We start from the raw sequence: 21,475 nt of genomic DNA, 5'->3' as shown, positions 1-21,475 counted from the left end.
ATATGAACTCAAATATGCCGTAAAGTATGCACAAAACCTCTCAGGGCGTGAGGCCTGACTCTAATGAAGGAAAAACATAAATTTCCTTTAATTTACACTTCCAAGTCCGTGTCAGCAGAAAAACGTGTACTGGCCTTTGTGAAAAACTCTGATGAAAACTTATCTTGCTCTGAAGACATCTCAAGAAAGAGTGAGGGAAAAGTTGCTGTGAACTTTCTGGGCTTGTTCCTCGCCCCCCCTCCGCTGAAGCAATCTGTTTTGACCCACTCCATTTTGAGTGGCACTATTGAAACAGCAGTGTAGTCAGGGAGGACCCCCTGCTAGCTCTCTGTACAGAAATTTAGAAGAAGCCAAAAGAGAAAAATCAATGGAGTTTCTCTTGATGTCTCTTCAAGACGCTGTAAGCAGAAGACCAAAAGATTTCTTCAAGATCCCCGCAGACTCGCCTCACGCTTCCATCGTGAGCAAGAAAGGTGAGGTGATGGATATATCTGAGAGATTGTAACTTGATTTTCTTACAAACAGGACAATAGCTGCAAACAAGAGAGCAAAAGCCAGGAGAGGTTGTCTCCCCTTTGGTTTGGGGTCTATTATCTGAGATCTGTACAAGTGGAGCTGTGGCTTTGCAACAGTAAACAGCGATTTCAAGCAACCCAGAGTGGATAAAGCACTTTGTCGTTCTACATTGCTGTACTGTTTGTTTGCTTTAAATTAAAAAACTTAAAAAAGAAACACTCTAATGCTCCTATAACCAAAATACAGAACATTTACAGTATTCACATATATAACAAAATATAATTTTATCTGTACAAATGTTTGATAAAAACATGAAAACTGTTCAAAGTCATATACAAATTTACACAGAAAAGCAAAACCTCTATCAAAACAAAAACAAAAATATTATTATATTAGCTTTATTTAATTTTTTTTTATTCAGAAACACAAACAAAAATAGAAACAACCCCACCTGGAAAGCTTCTGAAACAAAATCACTTTGTGCTTTTGATGTTTTCTTTTACCTCCTAAATTATTTTGTGAAAATCAATTTGGACCAATCTAAAATATAAAATTGAAATTTGCGAATTACAATACTGTAATATTCTGAATATAAAATTATTTTCTTTCCATTCTTGTAATAAATTACAAGTGAGCAGCAGGTGAATAGCTATTTTTTTCTTCCTTGCTCATTGTTTTCTTTTTTAAATTATTCACTATGCACCATGCTAATACACCAGCGTGCACTGCACATCTTGGTCAAGGGTACACTCAAAATGTGTGTAGTATAAAATGACAAAATTGTTTCAGGGTTCTTTTTTGCGCCAAACATGACTTATCAAGAAATATCTTTTCATTTCAATGGGTTTCAAATGTTTGTTTAATATCTAATTATGTTTATCTAAGCAGAATTTGATAAATAACTTAAAAAAAAATGTTTTTTTCATGGTTGAGTGTAATTTTAGCTGTTCTGCAAAACTGAGTTGAAAAAAAAAGTTAGTTAGTTAAGATGTTGTGTTTGTCCAACTGGATACATTTTACTAGTTTTCTGACTTTATGTGTAAAAACAACACAATAAAACACCAATATGACAGGAGTAGTGGGCCAAACCTTGAATACATGTATGACACATTCTTATGCACTGACCCCCTCACAGGTCTGATGCGCCGTCAGCTCACTCCCCCCCCTCACCCCCAGCTGCCCTCAAATAATTACCAATGTAAAAATCTGGCACCCAAATTAATACAGGACATGTGTAATGTCCTCTCATAGCTCAAAGTTTAGTCCAATTATGAGTGGGCTTCAGCGGTTTGATGTGCCTTTCACTACAGTGGAGAGTAATGGCTTTGACAGGAGTGCCAGGGTCATTAGGGCGACTGACTGCATTATGGTAGCGGAGTACGCTCAGTGATTAGTTCTGTCTCTCACCCCTGGCCCTGATTGAGATCATTACACTTCACGTCACTTCCACATCCTCCCAAAGGGATGGCGTCATTAATTCTCAACCCAACTGGGCCATGGCAGAAGGTTAGGCTGGAAAAATTCAAGAAAAAGAAAGAAGAAGAAATACCTGTGCTGTGGGACAAGAATGAGATCAGAGAAAGTATTGTTCTTTTGTTCTTTGGTTACTATAACGCATTATTGGTGACTGACCAGTATCAGAGCAGTCAGTCAAGTTTAAACACCTCTGGCCTTTATTACAAGGGGACATAAGAAAGAAAGACAGGAAATGCACAAAGAGATGATGGCCAAAATCTGTCTGGTATGTGCCATAACCACTCTGCTTTTAGGATCCTCCAAATGGATCCTAAAATGAATACAAATTTAAAAGGACTCATGGAAATGACTTTCAAGCATATGTTGCCAGTGACAGTCATCGTCCGAGTTGGCTGCTATTGCTGATCTTTTGATTTCAACAGTGTCATTACAGAAACAATCTACTCTTCATCTGCATAATCTCTGAAGTAATTATTAGCTTGACTTGTCGCATAATCTTTAATGTAATTCTCTCATTCAACGGAAAGCAAAAAATTTGATGCAAACAAAATATTGTATCACACTCAAATCCATAGAGACCTCAAAGTCTTCTTAATCCCCCACAAACAACTTCATTTGTCATCATCGCGCCCACTAATCCCACCAACAGAGCAAAGACAATAGGGGTTATAATGAGTTTATGAACCAAAGATGTCAGGCCAAAGACGTTTTCTCTCAATGTTTGCTTCAACAAGAAGCAATCATTAAAGCATTAAAACTTCACGTTTTTTTTAGAGTACTGCATGTTTGGTTGACTGCACATACTAACATTAAAATCCACCACATTTTGAGCAAAATTATGCATCTTTATGTTTCAGTCACACAAGCGTAAAAACAGGATGGCAGCCTCCTTGCAACTAGGAAAAATCAATGGTAACCTGGTGACTACACTGAAGATTTCACTTAAGTTAAATGTTCAGTGAAAAAGAATGAAACCCAACTCTACGACTGCTCAAAGCTGCATGTTGTACCTTTAAAACAATCACAGTCTTGCCAGTGCAGAAGTATCAAAAATTTCTTGAATGACCACTTTTAGGTACCAAAAAGAGAGTTAACATCAGTTTCGAAGTTCGAAGCAAGAAATAAAAATGTCTGCCTGGCAGTTTGGGAAAAAAGAAGAAAAAAAGCTTTTTATCTTAACTCTTTGGGGGTGAATTTTTGTGCAGTATAACTCACTTTTTAAAATGCATTAAGAGTTAATGTTATGCATTGTTAGGTAACAAGTCAGTGTTGACACACCTGGCTACATGAATTCTGCTACTAAATTGTGTTACTGATACATTAGCAGCTACTTATGTCTGCATGATGCATGCATATAGGGTATTGATACACTTTGCTAATAAAGATAGCAAGTGTTAACTTTAGTTGACTTAGTACTCTACCCTCGCATTCAAACATAGTCACTTCTGACTTTGAAGAAAAAAGATCATGGTGCACAGTTGCAGCTACTATGAGAGGACACAAAACAAAAGATGGCTTCACAGTAGTAACAACAATCTTTTGTACATTCTGTGTTTTTTAAAAAGGCCCATTTGCATTTGGCTGAATGTTGTTTTTACCATCAACAATCTCCATTACAATCAAGTAGACAAAAATGTACCATTTTAACATAATGATGAAAAATGCTAATATATAAATGATATTATATAATTTGATAGCAATACATTTATTTTCTTGTTTGTGATCGCCTTTTTCAGAAGTCGATCTTTGAATGTTCACTTACTTGTTGTTTCTGAAAATGCTACACCAATAAATCTGACTTGAAAGTTCTCCAAATGAAGCAGCAGATGAAGTAACTTGTGTGTCTGACATTTATGCTAGGCTATTAATGCATTTGAACATTTGGATGAATGCTCTGGGATGTATTTCAAACTGTTACCACTTCCCCCTGAACACATCACCATATGTTCATCACTGTAGACAGATTACAGCTATTGTTCTCCTTTATCACAATGTTAACAAGACCCGTCCTCTAATATCCTCAAACATCGTCATTAAGAGCCCAGGGCTGGAGGTGTTATTCAACTAACATTTCTAGGGCCATGCATCACTTATGTCCCTGCCATGGTCTCTACAAATCTGACAAACCCGAGCGACTCCCTCCTCTACCACCTGTAAATGTCAATTACCATATTTCCCCCTGACATTTATCAGTAATGGCTAACACGAGCTACGTGAAATCAGTGTCATTATGGTGCTGATGGACAGGGGAGGTGCTAATGGATGCGTAACTTCATGCAAATACACAACAGGCCCTGTTTATCGATCAGAGACGGTAGAGGTTTGAGCACATCTCAATAAAGGTCTAACCACAATGTGATCACAACAAATAAATTGACTGATTAGGCTGTTACTGCATGTACTCCACTCGCTGTTCTACCTTCTGTATTCAACCTTCCAAAACAGTCAGAAAGAAGAATTATTGAGAGAGGAATTTTAATTTTAAGCACAGGAGTCCACACGTTAGCAGCTATTTCTATTTTTTTTTCTAGGTTAAATTGTCTGCTGGTATCATTCTTTGTCTGAGACTCTTTCTTACAAAGACTGAACCTTCCTTTGGTGTGTAAGGCGTAAAAAGGTGCCATATTCACATTCTCTCAGCAGTGCACAAGTGATAAATTGTCTCCACTTACAGAGAGCCTTTACAGTATTTCAGCACAGCACTTTCAATGCTTCCCATTCACCTGTTTACACATGCTCACACAGCAATGGCCCTGGCCTCCCAGCAAAAACAGCTTGAGGTTCAGTATCTTGCTAAAGGTGAGGATCAAACTATCAACCCTGTGATTAGTGGACAGCACGCGAGCCCCACAAGGAAATTTATATTGCAACTGGTTCATCGTTGAGAGTCTTTATTGTGGTTGTTTTTATTGTTTATTATTATGTCTTGCATTGTGATATAAGTGTGTTGAAGCCTTTACACCCAACCTGGGAATGCAGCATCTATATAAGTTAAAATTGTAATCGTATTATTAGTAGTATTTATATTTCAACACATCACTTTACACATTGAGCCTAAGGTTGAATTTTTGGTTTTCATTGTAGTTTTTTTTCCAGCTAAAGCTAAAGTACTTTTTAAACCCATAAAATCTTTAATTTTATCTTAATTTGCACATTGCCTTTTTCTTTTACACATCGTTCTTTGTTTTTATAGTCTTAGCAAGTTTACTTATTCATAGATTTTTTTTTTGTTTCAATCAAAAACAGTCAAAATATTTACGTTGCTGATTTTGATTATTAAAAATGTGTGAAGAAATAACACCAAAATCCCTGAGAATATGCAGATGCTAAACAGTTTACTGCTTTTTCTTTTGTTTGTTTCAACACGAGCGTCACATCTGACACCTAGAACGTGAGACTTACCCCAATCCCCTTCACAAGCAGGTGTTTTTGTAGTGAGAGGCATCATGCAATTGCTAAGCAACATGCAATTAGCTGCCATTTGTGTGTGTGCAGAAACAATTATACATAAAATCAAATACAAAGACTATTTACATCTAAATGTATTTAATGTGGACATCATGTTTTTTTCTTCAGCACTAAACACTATTAAATACTGTTCAAAGTGAGAAGATCTGACAAAGGGTATTACATCAAAATCATATAACATAAAATACCAACAAAAGGTATCTTTGCACCTTATTGTCTCAGTGTTCAACTTACCACTCCAATGGAAAAGTAGTTGTTTATAATGCTGTAAGGCACTGGGTCCCCTCGCTCTTCCTTGTCTGTGGGTGTGACATCAATCTTCCAGCGATCCAGCATCACCTCTGTACTGTTCTCAATGTCCCGCAGGATCTTAAGGAGGCTTTCGCCCTCATAGCCTCAGGAAGAATAAGATGAGACAAGTGAGATGCTAAAATGGGTCTAGAATATCTCGTGCCACATGACTGACACTTTGCAAACACAGGTGCATGGGCAAATACACGAAAATACAAGTGAGTTTCCAAATAAGTTTTTATACATGTATATGGACAATTTACTTCCAGTATTACTCAATTTTGTTACTTATACTTAATGATTTTGTTATTATAAAATCCTTGGGTTATATTGTGTTGGACATTTTTGTTTGGTCTTTATTTGGTATTTTGACCTATGGTGAAAAAATTACGTCAGTTCACAAGTGCCAAAAACGGCATTTCCTTTTGAGGCTGGATCCAAAGTAAGTTAAAAATAGCCTCACTTACAGCAGAAAAAAAATGTCTACAGCCTAGTTGGGAAAAAAACCCCAGTTCTGGTCTCAAAGTTTAATTTCTATATTCATTTCAAATGTGAACTCCCCATATATCCCCATACCGCAGACCACGGCCTCTCTGTGTGAGGATCTAAACGTATTCTACGCTAGATTCGACACAGCGAACACCATGAGACCGGACAGTGTGCGCACCGCGGATGACGTCAGTGCGCACACTGTGTCTGAGGAGGATGTGCGGAAGTGCTTCAGGAAGGTGAACGCACGCAAAGCTACTGGTCCGGACGGGATTCCCGGCCGCGTCCTCAGGTCATGCGCGGCTCAGCTGGCTGGAGTGTTCACGCACATCTTCAACCTTTCCCTCTCTCTGTCTGTAGTCCCAGCCTGCTTCAAAATGGCCACCATCGTCCCTGTACCCAAATCCTCCACCATCTCCTCATTGAACGACTGGCGACCTGTAGCCCTGACCCCCATCGTAAGCAAATGCTTCGAGAAGCTGGTCAGGGACTTCATCTGCTCTGCACTACCCGACTCACTGGACCCTCTACAGTTTGCATACCGCCACAACAGGTCCACTGATGATGCCATAGCCCTGACACTACACACTGCCCTGTCACACCTGGAGAAGAGAGACACGTATGTGAGGATGCTGTTTGTAGATTACAGCTCAGCATTCAATACCATCGTTCCCTCGAAGCTGGACAGGAAACTGCAGGATCTAGGACTGAGCAGCTCCCTCTGCAGCTGGATCCATAGCTTCCTGTCTGACAGACGCCAGGTGGTCAGACTGGGCAGCATCACCTCATCCCCCATCACACTGAACACTGGTGCTCCACAGGGGTGTGTACTGAGCCCTCTCCTGTACTCACTCTACACCTACGACTGCACAGCCACTAACAGCTCCAACATCATTGTGAAGTTTGCGGACGACACTACAGTGGTGGGTCTTATCACCAACGGTGATGAGACGGCTTACAGGGAGGAGGTCAGCGCCCTGACCCACTGGTGTCAAGACAACCATCTCACCCTCAACGTCGCAAAGACAAAGGAGTTGATAGTGGACTTCCGGAGGTGCAGAGAAGTACACACCCCCATCACCATCAACGGCGCTGCTGTGGAGAGAGTGAGCAGCTTCCGGTTCCTTGGAGTACATCTGGCTGAGGATCTTACGTGGTCAGTACACACAAACAAAACAGTGAAGAAGGCGCAGCAGCGCCTCTTCTTTCTCAGGAGACTGAAAAGATTCGGCATGAGCCCCCGCATCCTCAGGACCTTCTATCACTGTGCCATTGAGAGCATCCTCACTGGATGCATCACCACCTGGTATGGCAACAGCACCGCCTACAACTGCAAAGCTCTCCAGCGAGTAGTGCGGTGCTCTGAACGGATAATTGGAGGTGAGCTTCCCTCCCTCCAAGACATCTACAGGAAGCGCTGCCTGAGGAAAGCGGGGAGGATCATCAAGGACTCCAGTCACCCCAGCCATAAACTGTTCAGACTGCTTCCATCAGGAAGGAGGTTCTGCAGCATCCGGTCCCGTACCAGCAGACTGAGAGACAGCTTTTTCCATCAGGCCATCAGACTGCTGAACACGTCATAGACACCTCAGCTTCACTACTGGAACTTCAACATTATGCACTCCACACTGTATATAAATGCCACTTGTTTTGCACATATTCAACTCTGTATATTTTATATATTTTATTATTATTATTATTATTATTATTATTATTTTTATTTTTTATTTTTTATTTTTTTACTATTTAATTTGTAAAAATGTGTATACACACACGTAGGAAAATATTTAGTATACACATCCAGAAATGCATACACTATTATATATTGTACATATATTTATTAGTTTCAGGTTGGCCATTCTTGTATTTTGCTCGTTTGTGTTGTTGTGTTTGCACATCTCTGTTGCTTGTGGGGCTCGCACACAAGAATTTCACTCGCATGTGCTGTGCCAGTGTGCCTGCACATGTGATGTGACAATAAAAGTGATTTGATTTGATTTGATTTGATTTATAAATAAGTATTTCTAGAGATGTAGCAGCTTTGAATAAAAACGGCCAAGACAGCATTTTTTTAATGCTTGTGAAATATAGAATACAAATCTATAAATTCCTGAGCAGTAAAACAGACTAACACACTGTGTGGGCAGCTTTGGCTACGGTTATTTATTTATTGTTGAATGTGCTTTATTTAGGTGATATTGGTCTCTGTACAATTCTCCAATACATCCACCTCAGCTGGTCATGACAGATGGCTGAGCCTGGTTCTGCTTGAGGTTTTTTTCCTGTTAAAAGGGAGTTTTTCCTTCCGCATGTCTCTAAGTGCTTGCCCATGAACTCAAAGCAGTCTCTTAAAATAAATAAATAAATAACATTTTTTTTCTTTGTTTTATACAATTGAATATTTATGTATTTGCCTGGAAAGTACAAAACATGTAGACATCACTCTGGGCATTCCACTGTTTGCTCTATTTAATCAGTTAATTTGCATATTATTTTTAGAGCACCAAATAAAGTAATTATTAGTTTTAGCCACATTGATGTTCCAGAATAATTAGAGCGTTACAAACAATATTAACACTGGATTTCTAATGCAGGACATTTATACCTCTACCTTTCACTACAGCAAAGGGATGTGAGGCCATGTTGTTGACTGTTATGTATCTGTTTTCTGTCAGTACCTCCTCCCCATCGCAGACATCTTGCCAGGTCATTGCCCGTGCCAAGAGGAAGTATACACACAGGGGGGTTCTTGTCCAGGTTGGCCTTATCTAGAGCAGCAGGACAAATATCACAACAAGATGTGAAACAAGGCCAAACCAAGAAAACAAACTCACTGCAAGAACTTGCAAAGAAACCATCAAATCCCTTTTTCAGCCCAACTAGTAATACTAGAAGTCAACATGAATGTCCAGTTGTACAGTCTATTTCAAGAGGCACATTTTGCCTGACAGTTATTACCTCTCTTTGTTTTGATTGATAAAAAATTGAGGCAATTTTTGAGAGCCCAAACAAGTAACACATCTTCAAGACCAAACAGAGAAGGCCGGGTGTTTTTTTTTCCCTTCAAATGATGACTAATATGTTGTTTTCCAACTCACGTAATCATCCCATTTTACCACCTCTGAATACACAGGCTTGGATGTAATGAAAGTGTTCATATACAACCCATTTATTACGCTTTACCATTTCAGGCTGGACAACAAGAGTGCTGCAGCCTTTGAAAAATAATAAAAACAAAGGCAATTTTGCCAAAAAAGGAAATGGGGTGTTTAAGTGCTACAGTACTATGTTTATTACTTTACAGGTAACTGAATGGAGTATGTGCACATGTACTGTAGCACCTCAGAAGGCTTGCAGTTTTTTTTTTGTTTTTTTTTGGAATGAACATGAGGACCAAATTCTTGGCAAAGTTGTGACAAAATAAAAAAAAATTGAAAAGTAGCATATTCTGTACCAATGAAGTCCAGGATCCAGCCCACAGTGCCATCACCTCCACAGGCCAACACTCTGAAATCAGGAACATCTCTGAAGAAATTCAACCTGTAACAAACGTCTTACTTTTAGATGCCTTGCACTGGTTACAGAAGATATCTTTTATCTTCAGTTTTCCCTGAAAATAATTGAAAATGATTTTAAAAGTGAAGGTGCATTAAAATGTCTCTTTTTTCAGTCTTTCTTGCGTTTAAAATTCACATGACACAGACACAGTGTGCATATTATGAGCATATTTTTGAGCCTACTGCAACAGCACACTGCTTCACTGCAAACCCCCATCTAATCCCACAAAATAACACATGTCGCATTGATAATTATTCATTCAGTGAGCTAGCCTGCCTGTTCGAGGCCTAATTGGATCATGACAGGCAGTGTTCAGTCCAACTTCTTCCGTTCCTTCACAATAACAAAGCCCTAACTGAATGAGCCAGCCTCCAAGCCTCGTATGGCGGGTAAATGATTCGCTCAATTACTCTCCAACTGGGACCACAAACCATATTAGACGCAAAACAGACGGCCGCAAACATGAAAGGCAACTTTGGGGATATTTAAATACCAAGAAACAAACACTTAATTTGCTGTAATTGCATTATTGAGGCAGCTAATTGACAGCAGTGCGTGCGGCTGCCTCGGCCTGCAGTGTCCGACGGTGACCGTTCACCCTGCTAATGTGTGCTGCAGTGAGTACACTTGACAAAATATTAACAAGGTTAGAGTAGGAGAAGGTCATCTGGAATGTTCTCAACTCTAGGAAGAAGCCACGGATTCGACCCCAGACTGCAGAGGAGAGGCAGGTGACGCTTCAGCCACATCAACAGAGAAACAAACAGTGGCCACAAGGTCAGTCCCTAAAACTTGGGAGTTGCGTTGGCGCAGTGAAAGCTGTGCCAGTCTAAACCTCGTGGAGGGTTTTTTTTTACCCTGTGAGTGCTGCTGTGTATTTATTTTTTATAAGACACAAAGATTCTGTTTTCACATCTAATCAAAGCCAAACAACGTGGCAGCACGATGCTGAGGCATTCCTGTGTGTTTAAACGCTGCTGGACGCAAACAGCAAAGTGGAGGAGCGTTGTGCATGTAAATCATCCATTCATTTTCTTAATCACAAATGTGAACCATAGGAAACCTGGAGCTGCCCACACCACCAGCCTGCAGTGAGCTGCTTGTCTGTATGCGCGATCACATGTGGTATGGCGAGCGTTTCACCTCTCTCTATCCGTCAGTCACTTGTGTCACCAGCTCTGCGTTCAGCCTTATGCATATGGAGTCGCTGCTCGTCAGCATGATGCTATCGTCTCCAGGATTTGTTATGTGTGAACTCACCTCATTTGTGTCTGTTCTGTCTGAGGGAACCGAGTGAGAGGTTTAATGCTACAGGCCTCTCTTGCATGTGATGGTGGTTATTATATGTGGGCAACAACCGAAAACACTACTGGGTGTGTAAACAGAAGGTCATTAGCTGATCTGATTAGTGAGGTAACAAACAAAGGGATGCTTTTAGATTTTGTGTTTTTCCTATATTTTCTTCTCCTTTTATAAACAGTTCTTTCAATTTTTCCACAATAATTTATATAAAAAGACAATTTTCTTAATGCAAAGTAACTTACTACAGATACTGCTGCCAGTTATAAAGCTAATAAAGAAAAATTAACACATAAAACAAAAAATATAAAACTAATGTGAATCTTTATTTTTCCTTTTTTCTTGCTTTGTTTATACTATAGTCGTTATTATTACTATTTATTATTTTTTCCAGTTCTTTAGATGTATCATGGCAGTTGTTTTGGGATTTAATAATCTAAGAGCAGTCATGTTCACTTTTTTAATTCCATTAGAAAACAATACTCTGATTTTCATGAGTACACTGAAACAGCCTTTTCATTTCTGTTAAGGCTGCTAATGTGCTTTCTGTGTTTATCTGTGGTTATAAGCTACAGTGTTTTTAAATATAATCTTTTTTTTTTAAACACAAATCATTTTGGAAAATATCTACCTGCTTTTAGGGTTTAGATCTTAGATTGATAAAAGGGCTGCAGATTTTTCCTCTCGTGTCTGAAACACTTTAAAAAAGCAAACCTCAATCGTCATATGAGTGTGAAATTTGGATGCTTTAAACATTAAAAAAAGTAACCTGTGAAAAAATATATTATATTGACATTTAGCTTCTTTCATGGAAATAATACATTTTTAAAACGGTATCTCACACTACAGATGTGTGAGATATCACTAAAGATGATCTGGTCAACAACGTACCCTGGCATGGGTCCATTTTTAGCCAGGTTGTAGACTTGTCTTGGGTTCAGAAGATACTGGAACTTTCTGTAAATCCTACAGAAGAAATAAATAAAAAAAATAACATCGGAAAAAACTAAGAAGCAATGCAAATGTCGCTCTCTCAAACATCACACATTCGTTTCCACTTCAGGGAATTTAGCCTGTTAAGTGCAAATGCAGTCCAGGGTCCAATCACAATGTAACGAGGCAGTGGACTGGGCAGTGGGGTGGGACATACCCAAAGTCCCCTTGAGGAGAAACCATTAGAAAGACTAATTCATTTTAATTTCAATTTCATTATATCAACTGGCTGAAGTCATATTTTGATCTCATAATTTAAACAAATGAGGGCCGGAGTAATAAGGAGTGAATGAATATGTTTCAGTAATAACCCAATTAGCCCTGGGTTAAAGAAGGGGAACCAGCCAGTGACATGACAGTGAGAAGGCTGTCTGAAGCAAGAGTGTGTGTGTATGTGTGTGTGAGAAAGAAAGAAAAGAGAGCTGACGGCAGAGGCGTCCAGTGCTTTAGGTAAATGTTATTTTGTTTTTATTTGACTGAGCAAGCCTAAAGCACTTGGTGGCCAGAGGCCACGCTGTTGCCTTCCCTCTGCGGCTGAGGAGCGGGGCTTTAGAGGCTTCATGTAGCATGTTGAGACAGATTGTGTACTTACCTCTCTCCCTGCTTCCCCCCGCTCTTCGGATTGACAAACACCAGCAGAGGATGAGTGCCCTCTATTGTTGTGATCTGAATGGGAGATGTCAAAACAAACTGTTGGTGTTTGGAGACTGCAGGATGCTTCACAGGAATTCACTTTCAAGCCATATCCCTCAGAAATTTTGCCAAGTATATACAGCACTTTCAAGGCATGCCAGTCATCTGATTCGTTACATACTGCAGTTTTCCTGTTACCTGGCTGGGATAATGTCTGTGTGTGCTTCATGTTTCTTCGCCTGAGTAAAAACTTAATCTTGGGTTAATTATAATGTCTAATTATAAAGGAAGAGCTGTGATGGAGATTTTAGCCAGTATCTCTGAAACTACATTATACACTATCACAGGTCCCTTGATTTTTGAGGAACTGATACCTTTATTTTTCAAAGAAACGTTGTTTTGCTTTTTTATTGTCAAAAAAAATCATGTATTCATTCTTACTCAAATAATTCAAGTAAATATAGTTTTTCACCGCAGGCAAGTCATTCTCAAATTTACGCCGACCCACTCAGATCTTTCATTGGATATTCAACCAGCAGATGAGCATATGACAAAGGATGTCCTTCATTATTTTTCCCCCTGGTTCATTTATATCTTTTCCTCATTTTGCTTCATGAGACAATATCTCTGTTAATACTTTTACTACGACCTCATAACAACCGCTCCATTTGAACTTTTTCCCCACTAATGATGATGATCAAGAATAGGTCAGAAAATGATGAATAACATCTCATTTTGAAATCCAGTAGGTTTGTTTCATAGGTTCTAGTTTTCTGTTTTACATGTTTTTTAAAGTAAAAATTGGAATGAAAATGTAAAATTCCACTGCAAAATTTTTAATTACAATTTCTTGCAGTATCTTCACTGTCCACCGGTGGGCAATTGCACCACCATTGTAGGTAATTAATACATGTGAACTACAGTGGTTAGAAGCTCCAGGTCCAGGACAATTAATCAGGATTGCCTCAAAATGAACTACAGCATCTGTGTTTTTGGCAGCAATAAATAGAATAGCATAGAAAGCATTTATTGTCGTTACACTACGCAAAACACAAGTGTGGCAGTGCCACTCCTGATTGGTGAATTAAAGTCACAAACACATCACTCACGGAAACAACTCACCTTACGTTACAGAAACTAATTCATGTTCTCTTTAAACATTCTGACAATAACAGACCTCTACATCAAAGACAAATAAGCCATATCCTGCTTGATGTTTGAGCATCACTTTTTGATATTTTTTGTCTTGTTTTGTTTTATTTTGGGGGTTTTGTTGACACCAATAAAATGTCAAGCTGACAACAACATTATCCTTAAATACTTTTAAATATTATTTTTAAAGTTTGGGACTATTAAACTCAACTTTTGAATGCTCTGACATAAAAAACAAGAAGTCCTCTATCTTACAGTCAGTCAATACTCAACCTGATACCAAGTACTTATTTGCGACTGCTTTCTAATCAGCCAGACAGTTTGCCTTGAGTGACATGAGAACGGATTTTCCAGTGTCTCTGAGTGGTAGTGAATCTGTGGACAGGCAGAGCCTGCGATGTCAGAGGCCGATCTCACAAAGCGCCACATAAACAAGCTCTGACTCAGCGGCCCCCGTTTGAATTACCCTTCCTGCAGTTAGTCTGCAACAACTCGCCCAGTGCTCTCCCTGACACAGATGAAGCACTTAACTCCCCCTGCCTGCTATCCCAGCAGGCCAAGGGTGAATTAATGAGCTCCCTGTCCAGTTCAGAGTGATCCATTACTTCCTGTAATTATAAATAATAATCTTGATTATTACGCTGGTTAGCCAGCGAGGAGCATAGATGGATGTGCCTGGGATATGATTCATCATATTTCTCTCTCATCCACGCGTAGACGTGCAGTCGCCACAGACAGCGGCAGGCTTCCATCGCCAACATGCTGGCTGACAGATATTAGAGAGCATCAGGCTGGACAAGGCTCTGCCATGGGATACTGATTACCAGCAGGGCCTGCAGAGTCCCATCATACAGAGCTTCATTTTAAAAACTCAGTATTCATGAAAAACGGTTTGATTTCTGGATGGGACCTTAAAATAATCCGACTGTATCCAATTTATGGCTGTGCAGAATTTAGCAAGCAAGCTTTTTAACATGTATTTCAGTTACTCTTTGTTTTTATTTATTTCAAAATGAGCCAATTTCTTGGCATCCACAAAACGTTTCAGGTCATATAACCACTTATTCTGCACCTGCACCCCAAATAATCGGACTGTCGTATGTTCGCTTGTTTGTGAAGTGAAGACTTGTGCTTTCACTGGATTAAAACAGATTTTTTCCAACTACTAACAGATTTTTCAACTTTTGTAATTTTAAAATAAATTAATGAATCTGAAAATTAAGGATTTCTCAAACCCCCTCTCCTCATTGTGGGCCTTTTCAAACTGTGAAGCATAACCTTATTATCAATGAAATATCTAAAAACAAATAAAATACAAAAAAACAAACAAACAACAAAGCACGAATTCTGCATTCACTGTAGTATGGGATTGTGATTAGTAAATAAAAACTATAAAAAAAATATTAAGGCACAAAACTGTCAAATGTCTCGAGTACAACCTGCAGTCCTTGGCCATCGACTGTGACAGAATTGGCTCTCTGCATCTTTCCTCTGCCTGACTGACTTGACCGAGAGTCCTTCCTCAGTGTAGACTGTCTTTCCTGTGGTCAAAGGTCACACAATTACAAGAGCTTTGTTTTTTTTCCCTGCAATTAAATATATGTATATATATATATATATATATATATATATATATATATATATATATATATATATATATATATATAATTGCAGGGAAAAAACAATGCTCTATATACACATGCATATGTATATATATATATGTATGTGTATATATATATACATTAGGGGTGCAACAATACTCATATCGATACAGTGCTTTCGGTTCAGTACGCATATGTATCGAACAATACAAAATTTCAAAATTTGTAATTTATTTTATCAACTTTTCTTCTGATGATGCTGTCTGTGTTGAGAGCTCAGTGGATCTGCATTCAACTACTCCGCCTAGGCTGCACTGTCGAGCGCAGATCCACTGAGCACAGCACAAGCTAGCGAGACAGAAGTTAAGGTCGTTGCAAATGGCAACTGCCTAAATGGTAGCCGAAATTAAACCTCCCCACCATAAAACAGTATGTCAGATGTGCCACGCAATGCTCAATTACATGGGTGGGAACTAGTGCGTTGGCGCAGTTAGCTCGTTAACGTGTTGACGTCCAGCCCCATGCACGGGGCGATCCGCGGTAACTCGTTAACGGAGATTTGCCGCGTTATGGCGTTAACGTCATTTTAACGAGATTAACGCAGACAGCACTAGTGGGAACACAACGAATATGACTGCACATTTACGCCGACATCATCCTAGTGCAAAGACAAGTGGAAGCAGACAAAAACAACAAGCACGCATGCTACAAACTTTACCCGAGTCATTTAGACAGCCGTTAGCACGTGATTCTCCTTATGGGGACCTGATATGTTTAATATGCTGCTGAGAACATAGCCCAGAAGAAGCATATAGTATAGCTTTTATTTTGGAAAGAGCCATTTCTCTGTAATAAACTCTCTTTTCCAAAGATGAGTGATTTCTCGATCAGACAAATTATTTTTTTTAAATTATTTTGTTGTTTCAGCAACATTACATTTAAAAACCGTACTTTTGAGTTAAAATATATATTTATAATTTTAATAAATGACAAATTAAAACGGCATGAACATTTTTTTGTATCGAAAAAATATCGAACCGTGATATTATTATTATTATTATTATTATTGGATAGAATAGTGCATAGGTAAATACATGGTTTACTGCCAGAATTGGAGTGAACTGTGTGTCTCGTATCTGTTGCTGTAAAGTCGTCTCTAGAGACCTGCTATCGTTTTATGACTACAATGACGTGAACAGCTTAGTGTAGGCTGCAGATTTAGTAATCTCTAACATTTTTTTTTTACTTTTAGCAGAAAGAAGGAGTCAGAATATAAACTGTCAATCTTAATATTATATATCTGTAATTTCCCAGTAGTTTTCCTATAAGTTCACATTTAATCTGTTGCTAGTTGAAGAATTTCACTGAAAGAAAAGCTTATTTTACATATTGCAACTTACAAATCTGCCATAACCAAATAAAAAGTTACAAACATAAATACAAAACAACGAGGTTATTAATAAAAAATTAATGTTGTAACTTTTTATGTTGGCTTTTGACCTTTTCTGGCAAACTTTCCCCACATAAGTTTAAATGGAGTTTTTATTGAGTAAGTAAGAGTCCTTCCTCGTGAAGCGCACTCATACAATTTTGGAAATAAACTTCTACAAAATAATTTGGTGCCATTTCAGAGCTCAGTGGGAGAACACAGGCTGATGATTGGATCCTCGGGTAACAGTTCCAAACGAGGTCAGGTTCACCAAGCCTCGGGACTGCTGACCCATCAGAAGTGAAGTCTTACCAGGACGATGGGGCAGATTGAGTTGGGGGGCAGGATGTGATCCTTCAGGGGTCCACAGTCACACTCAGGTTTCACATGTGAGGCACACTTGTTATGGAGCTGGAGGAGGTGGCAACCGTTATTAACAACCAACTCGTGTCAATAAGAGTTCATGTTTAAGTGTACAATTTCAGGTATATGCTCCAGACTAATTTACATTACATGTGTCATTGTCTCCATTTTATTTTCTATTAATGTGCAACTGCAAACAAGTGTTTTGGGAGTGTAAATTGGTGGGATGACTTGTGAGGTAGGAGAGGTGCAAAAATGAAACCCTAAACAACAAGAAGCAGTGGGAATATAATAAGGAGGTGGCTGGCTCTCCTCGGGTGTCGGCTCACCGTGATTTGACACCAAACACAGTGGAGCCCAGTCAGACCCTGGTAACACTTAATGGTTTTGTGACACTTGTCACACTTGGTGGGGCAGTTCCCTTCCACCCAGAAATGATGCATTACCTGCAGAGAAAAGGAGAGATAGCACACAGAGAGGGAAAAAAGTGAGAAAAGAAACATGGTGCAGAAAAACAAGATATATACAAAAGCACAAGTGACACAACAATTAAAGACAGCAAGGAGGAAGGGAAAAACAAGCAAGAAGGAACAAGAAGGAAACAAGAAGGAAAAACAGAGAGTGAGGAGGAGAAAGCAAAGCAAACAGTGCTGTCTGCATCCCCGTCTCTAAACTAGGTTTATCCTGGTAATTAGAAATGCTTAGTAGCAGATTGAGTTGTTGCAATTCCATGAGAGGAAGAGAAGCCCTTATCCTAAGCTCCACGGAGCACTGCTGATCCAAGCGTGCCGACTGGTAAACACTCCAATTGGACGTACCTCTGTGTTTTTCTTGGACTTGACATAGGTTTTGATGCAAGACAGCGGAGCGCGAGCCACACAGCGCTCGTGGACTGTGTACTTGCAGACTGGAGCAAAAAACAAAACACAAAAACATTGTTTTGAATGAGCAAAAGAACAAAGAAGAACTTCTCTTTTGTTGTAAAGTATGTACACTAGGGTTTGAGTTATGTGTTTGTTCATCTTTTTCTAACTCAGTAAAGGTTGCACTGTAGGAGGCTGAAACACGTGCAGGTCTTATCCTTTTAAAATAAAAAGTCTCTGTTAAACTGTTTACTTCTCCTTTATCTCCACCTGTCCTGTGTTTTAGACAATCATGTGGCACTAAATCAAAATTATTAGACATTTACTTTTTGATGTCAGTTGTTTTATGTAAATATCCTTATCACTACCTTTCATGCATGAAAGGCCACGCAGATCTTACAGATCTTGCAATGTTACATTTCATCTTTTTAAACAGATAAGTGCATCTGTCAAACCTGTAACACTGACTGAATTACTCACATGAGCAGCAGAGACCCTGCTTCCCCAGTCCAATTAGCATGTTGAGACACAGGTTACAGTAGGCTGGCTTATTGAAGTGCTTCAGTCTCCACACGTGCTGCCCATCATCTTTTACGTTCTGCAGCAACAGAAACAGGTGCAACCATTAACTGATGGAACAGTCAACGAGTCACTAATCCACCGCTGTATCACATGGCTTCATATTCAGGCTGGACAATCACCAGTTAATCATCTGATTGACTAAATTTGTTCCTTTTATCGCAAGTTGAATTCTGTACAAAAGCACTTTGTAGTTGATTTTGTTCTTCTGGATGCAGCGTTTTCAGTGGGAGAAACATTTCATCACTTACCCAAGTGACTTCTTCAGTCTCAGCTGATTTGTGAAACAGCTGCAATCAAGAGATGAGATAAGAGTCCATCTTTCACCATCTCAGGCCCCCTCCTCGGTTCAGCCACCGTTGTTTCCTTTTCACATAAATGGCCTCCTTGACTCTATGCTCAAACCAGCCTTCCTCCCTGTGCACATCTTCATCACTGAATGAGTGGCCTGACAGGGTAGCTCCTCCATGTTGCGCTGTGTTTGGTTTCCTCTTGAACTTCATCTCACTCCCGAGGCGTAACATGTCGACGTTTTGTCACGTCCCGCGGCGTTCCTGAGGAACGCGAAAGGAGACCTTCGGCGTTCTTATGGTACGCGGCGGGTTATTGCTGGAATCCAGTGCAATGACGCTCCCGCGGTAGTAGACGTTCCAGCCCTGTATTCCAGCCCTAAACCTAACCTTATCCCTAGCCCTGACCATAACCTTATTCCTGACCTTAACCAGGACTTTAATGATGTTAAATAGCGTGTTTCTAAGCGATTTGAAGAAAAAGAGCGAACATGTGTAGGTTCAGTCCAGACGGTTCTCATATTTCCTCTTTTTCCGAGGTCGTCATTTAGGAACGTGGTGGGTAGCCGAAAACGTAATATGGTGACGATTTGTCACCTAGCGTAAAATGTTACGCTTTGGGAGTGAGAACGGGTTGATATCGCTCTGTTTCAGGTAGGAAACTGGGTCTTTGCGGTGGATGAATCTTTGGAGTTTTTTGGTCTTTAAAAGTCATTGAGACTGTTTTGAAAAAATGTGTCTCGGCTGTTCCGAAACTCCTGATGCATAACGGATCGCCAATGGTTCTTGCTTAGGCAGCATTTTTCCGTCTTCTCTCCTGGATTGCCTGGAGTGTTCTCCAAGCCTCTTCCCAGCTTCCCATGCCCAGCTGGGATAACCACATTTACTCAGGGCTTCTTTGATATGATGTTCTTCTGCTTCCCAGTCCGCTGGGATGCTGTTCACTCGCTTACAGCTTTGATTGCAGCCATTCTCCAACTCTCTGTGAACAGTTCTCATGGCCACAAATCAATGGCAATGACAATTTGCATATTAATGATCATGAAACTACCCTCATGGCTCATTCTTAGGAAATGGTGCTAGATTCCGTCATTATGTATTTGTAGTGCTTATAAAATTTGGGAAACATGCAGTTAGCTGAGACTGAAGAAGTCACTTGATGAGTGATGAAACGTTTCTCCCACTGAAAACACTGAATTCAGATTAACAGAATCAACTTTTGGGGGGATTTCATCAAGACAAAGCATTTTGATTTTCTTTGTATATTATTCTAGGTCAAGCAGTCTAAATTCAGTAAGGTCAGAAGGCATGATTTTCTGTTACGCTTTTGTAGTAATATTCATTCATAAAAAAGGATACGTGGTAAGTTTTTATTAAAAGGTAGTCAAATGCTTCCACCTAGTGGAAAATCAGTGAACTGAAAAGTCCAGCTAATGCTGTAGCTCTTTGGGAATTAAACTATGCTATGTTTTTACATTTACAACTTAAATAGTCAACTTTAAATTGGTTCTGTGCCTAGCTTCATCCCTCGAGTTATGTGCCTTACTGTACAGCTTGCTGTATCAAACAAAAAGTGTTCGTCTGGGCTAGAAATGAGTGAAAAAGCAGCCAATTTCTAAAGACTTGGAGAATTTTAGTTTTAGTATAGTACTGTACTAGCATAGCACTGTGCATCTAAGAAAGCTTTGGGCTTCTCAGTATTAGCACCAAATGTGACTCTCTCTGTGGACTCACTGTCTCCAGGCCCAGCAAGACTAGCAGGGGGATGGTGGTCATCCCTCCCTGGATCCACTCTTCCAGTGATACAGTACCATCGTGATCGTAGTCAATCTCCTGCATCATTTCCTGAAGGATCTACAGTAAAAACAACAACAACAAAAAAAACCATATTGAGTTGAGTACACATGATTGTCTCAGGCTAGTAAGCAATATTTTCATGCATACTCTATTTCTCAAGCAACATAGGGTATGAATATACTCCTTACTGGTTTCAGCTCAGTCACATCCCATTCCAGGTACTCTGCGACATGCATCATCTGGGAGACAATGTGCTCTAACTCCTGCGGCGACACCACAGACGGTCATTATAGGCACAAAAACACTGTGTTTACCTTTCTGTATGTCGCAGCCTTAAGTTAATGTCACTAAATTTCTTTGGCATGAATAGACTGATGAACAGCTCGTAATAGCAGGTTGGAAATGTCATTCTTCTGCAGAGAAGAGTTGCACACAGCAAAAACAAAGGCAGTGTGGGAAGCACTCTGAAGCTGAAGGTTTAATTACAATGGTTGGTTTTTGGGGGCAGAGGCGGGTGATGTTATTATCTAGTACCACACTGAATCACTATGATGCACTTAGGATATCTTTAAAAACTAGAGTGTATGAGTGTAAATGAAGAGTTCATACTGTTTTTTCATTTTCTCTTAAATTCTGAGTATGAGTTGGGTCCCACTGAATGGCTATCTCTGCCTACAT

The 21,475-nt window shown here is 39.6% G+C and overlaps 1 protein-coding gene across 3 annotated transcripts in view; it reads right to left on the bottom strand.

The window, feature by feature from the left end:
• Positions 1-21,475, bottom strand: part of dgkb (diacylglycerol kinase, beta) — an 89,214-nt gene that overhangs the window by 31,985 nt on the left and 35,754 nt on the right. For all 3 annotated transcript variants that reach the window (XM_085292544.1, XM_085292545.1, XM_085292543.1), the window contains 12 exons: positions 20,986-21,060; positions 20,735-20,854; positions 18,612-18,729; positions 18,087-18,175; positions 17,598-17,714; positions 17,218-17,316; positions 15,315-15,416; positions 12,683-12,756; positions 11,989-12,063; positions 9,695-9,780; positions 8,919-9,008; positions 5,695-5,855 (listed from right to left, as the gene is read on the bottom strand). In XM_085292544.1, coding sequence (XP_085148670.1) covers positions 5,695-5,855; positions 8,919-9,008; positions 9,695-9,780; positions 11,989-12,063; positions 12,683-12,756; positions 15,315-15,416; positions 17,218-17,316; positions 17,598-17,714; positions 18,087-18,175; positions 18,612-18,729; positions 20,735-20,854; positions 20,986-21,060 — 1,206 coding nt within the window. The remainder of the gene's footprint in view (positions 1-5,694; positions 5,856-8,918; positions 9,009-9,694; positions 9,781-11,988; positions 12,064-12,682; positions 12,757-15,314; positions 15,417-17,217; positions 17,317-17,597; positions 17,715-18,086; positions 18,176-18,611; positions 18,730-20,734; positions 20,855-20,985; positions 21,061-21,475) is intronic.

Source organism: Mchenga conophoros, linkage group LG11 (assembly GCF_057382185.1).
Source record: "Mchenga conophoros isolate Kocher_MC1m ecotype Shallow Benthic linkage group LG11, M_conophoros_male_GT1.1, whole genome shotgun sequence".
Classification (NCBI taxonomy): domain Eukaryota; kingdom Metazoa; phylum Chordata; class Actinopteri; order Cichliformes; family Cichlidae; genus Mchenga; species Mchenga conophoros.
This window is presented reverse-complemented; position numbering and strand designations above follow the sequence as displayed.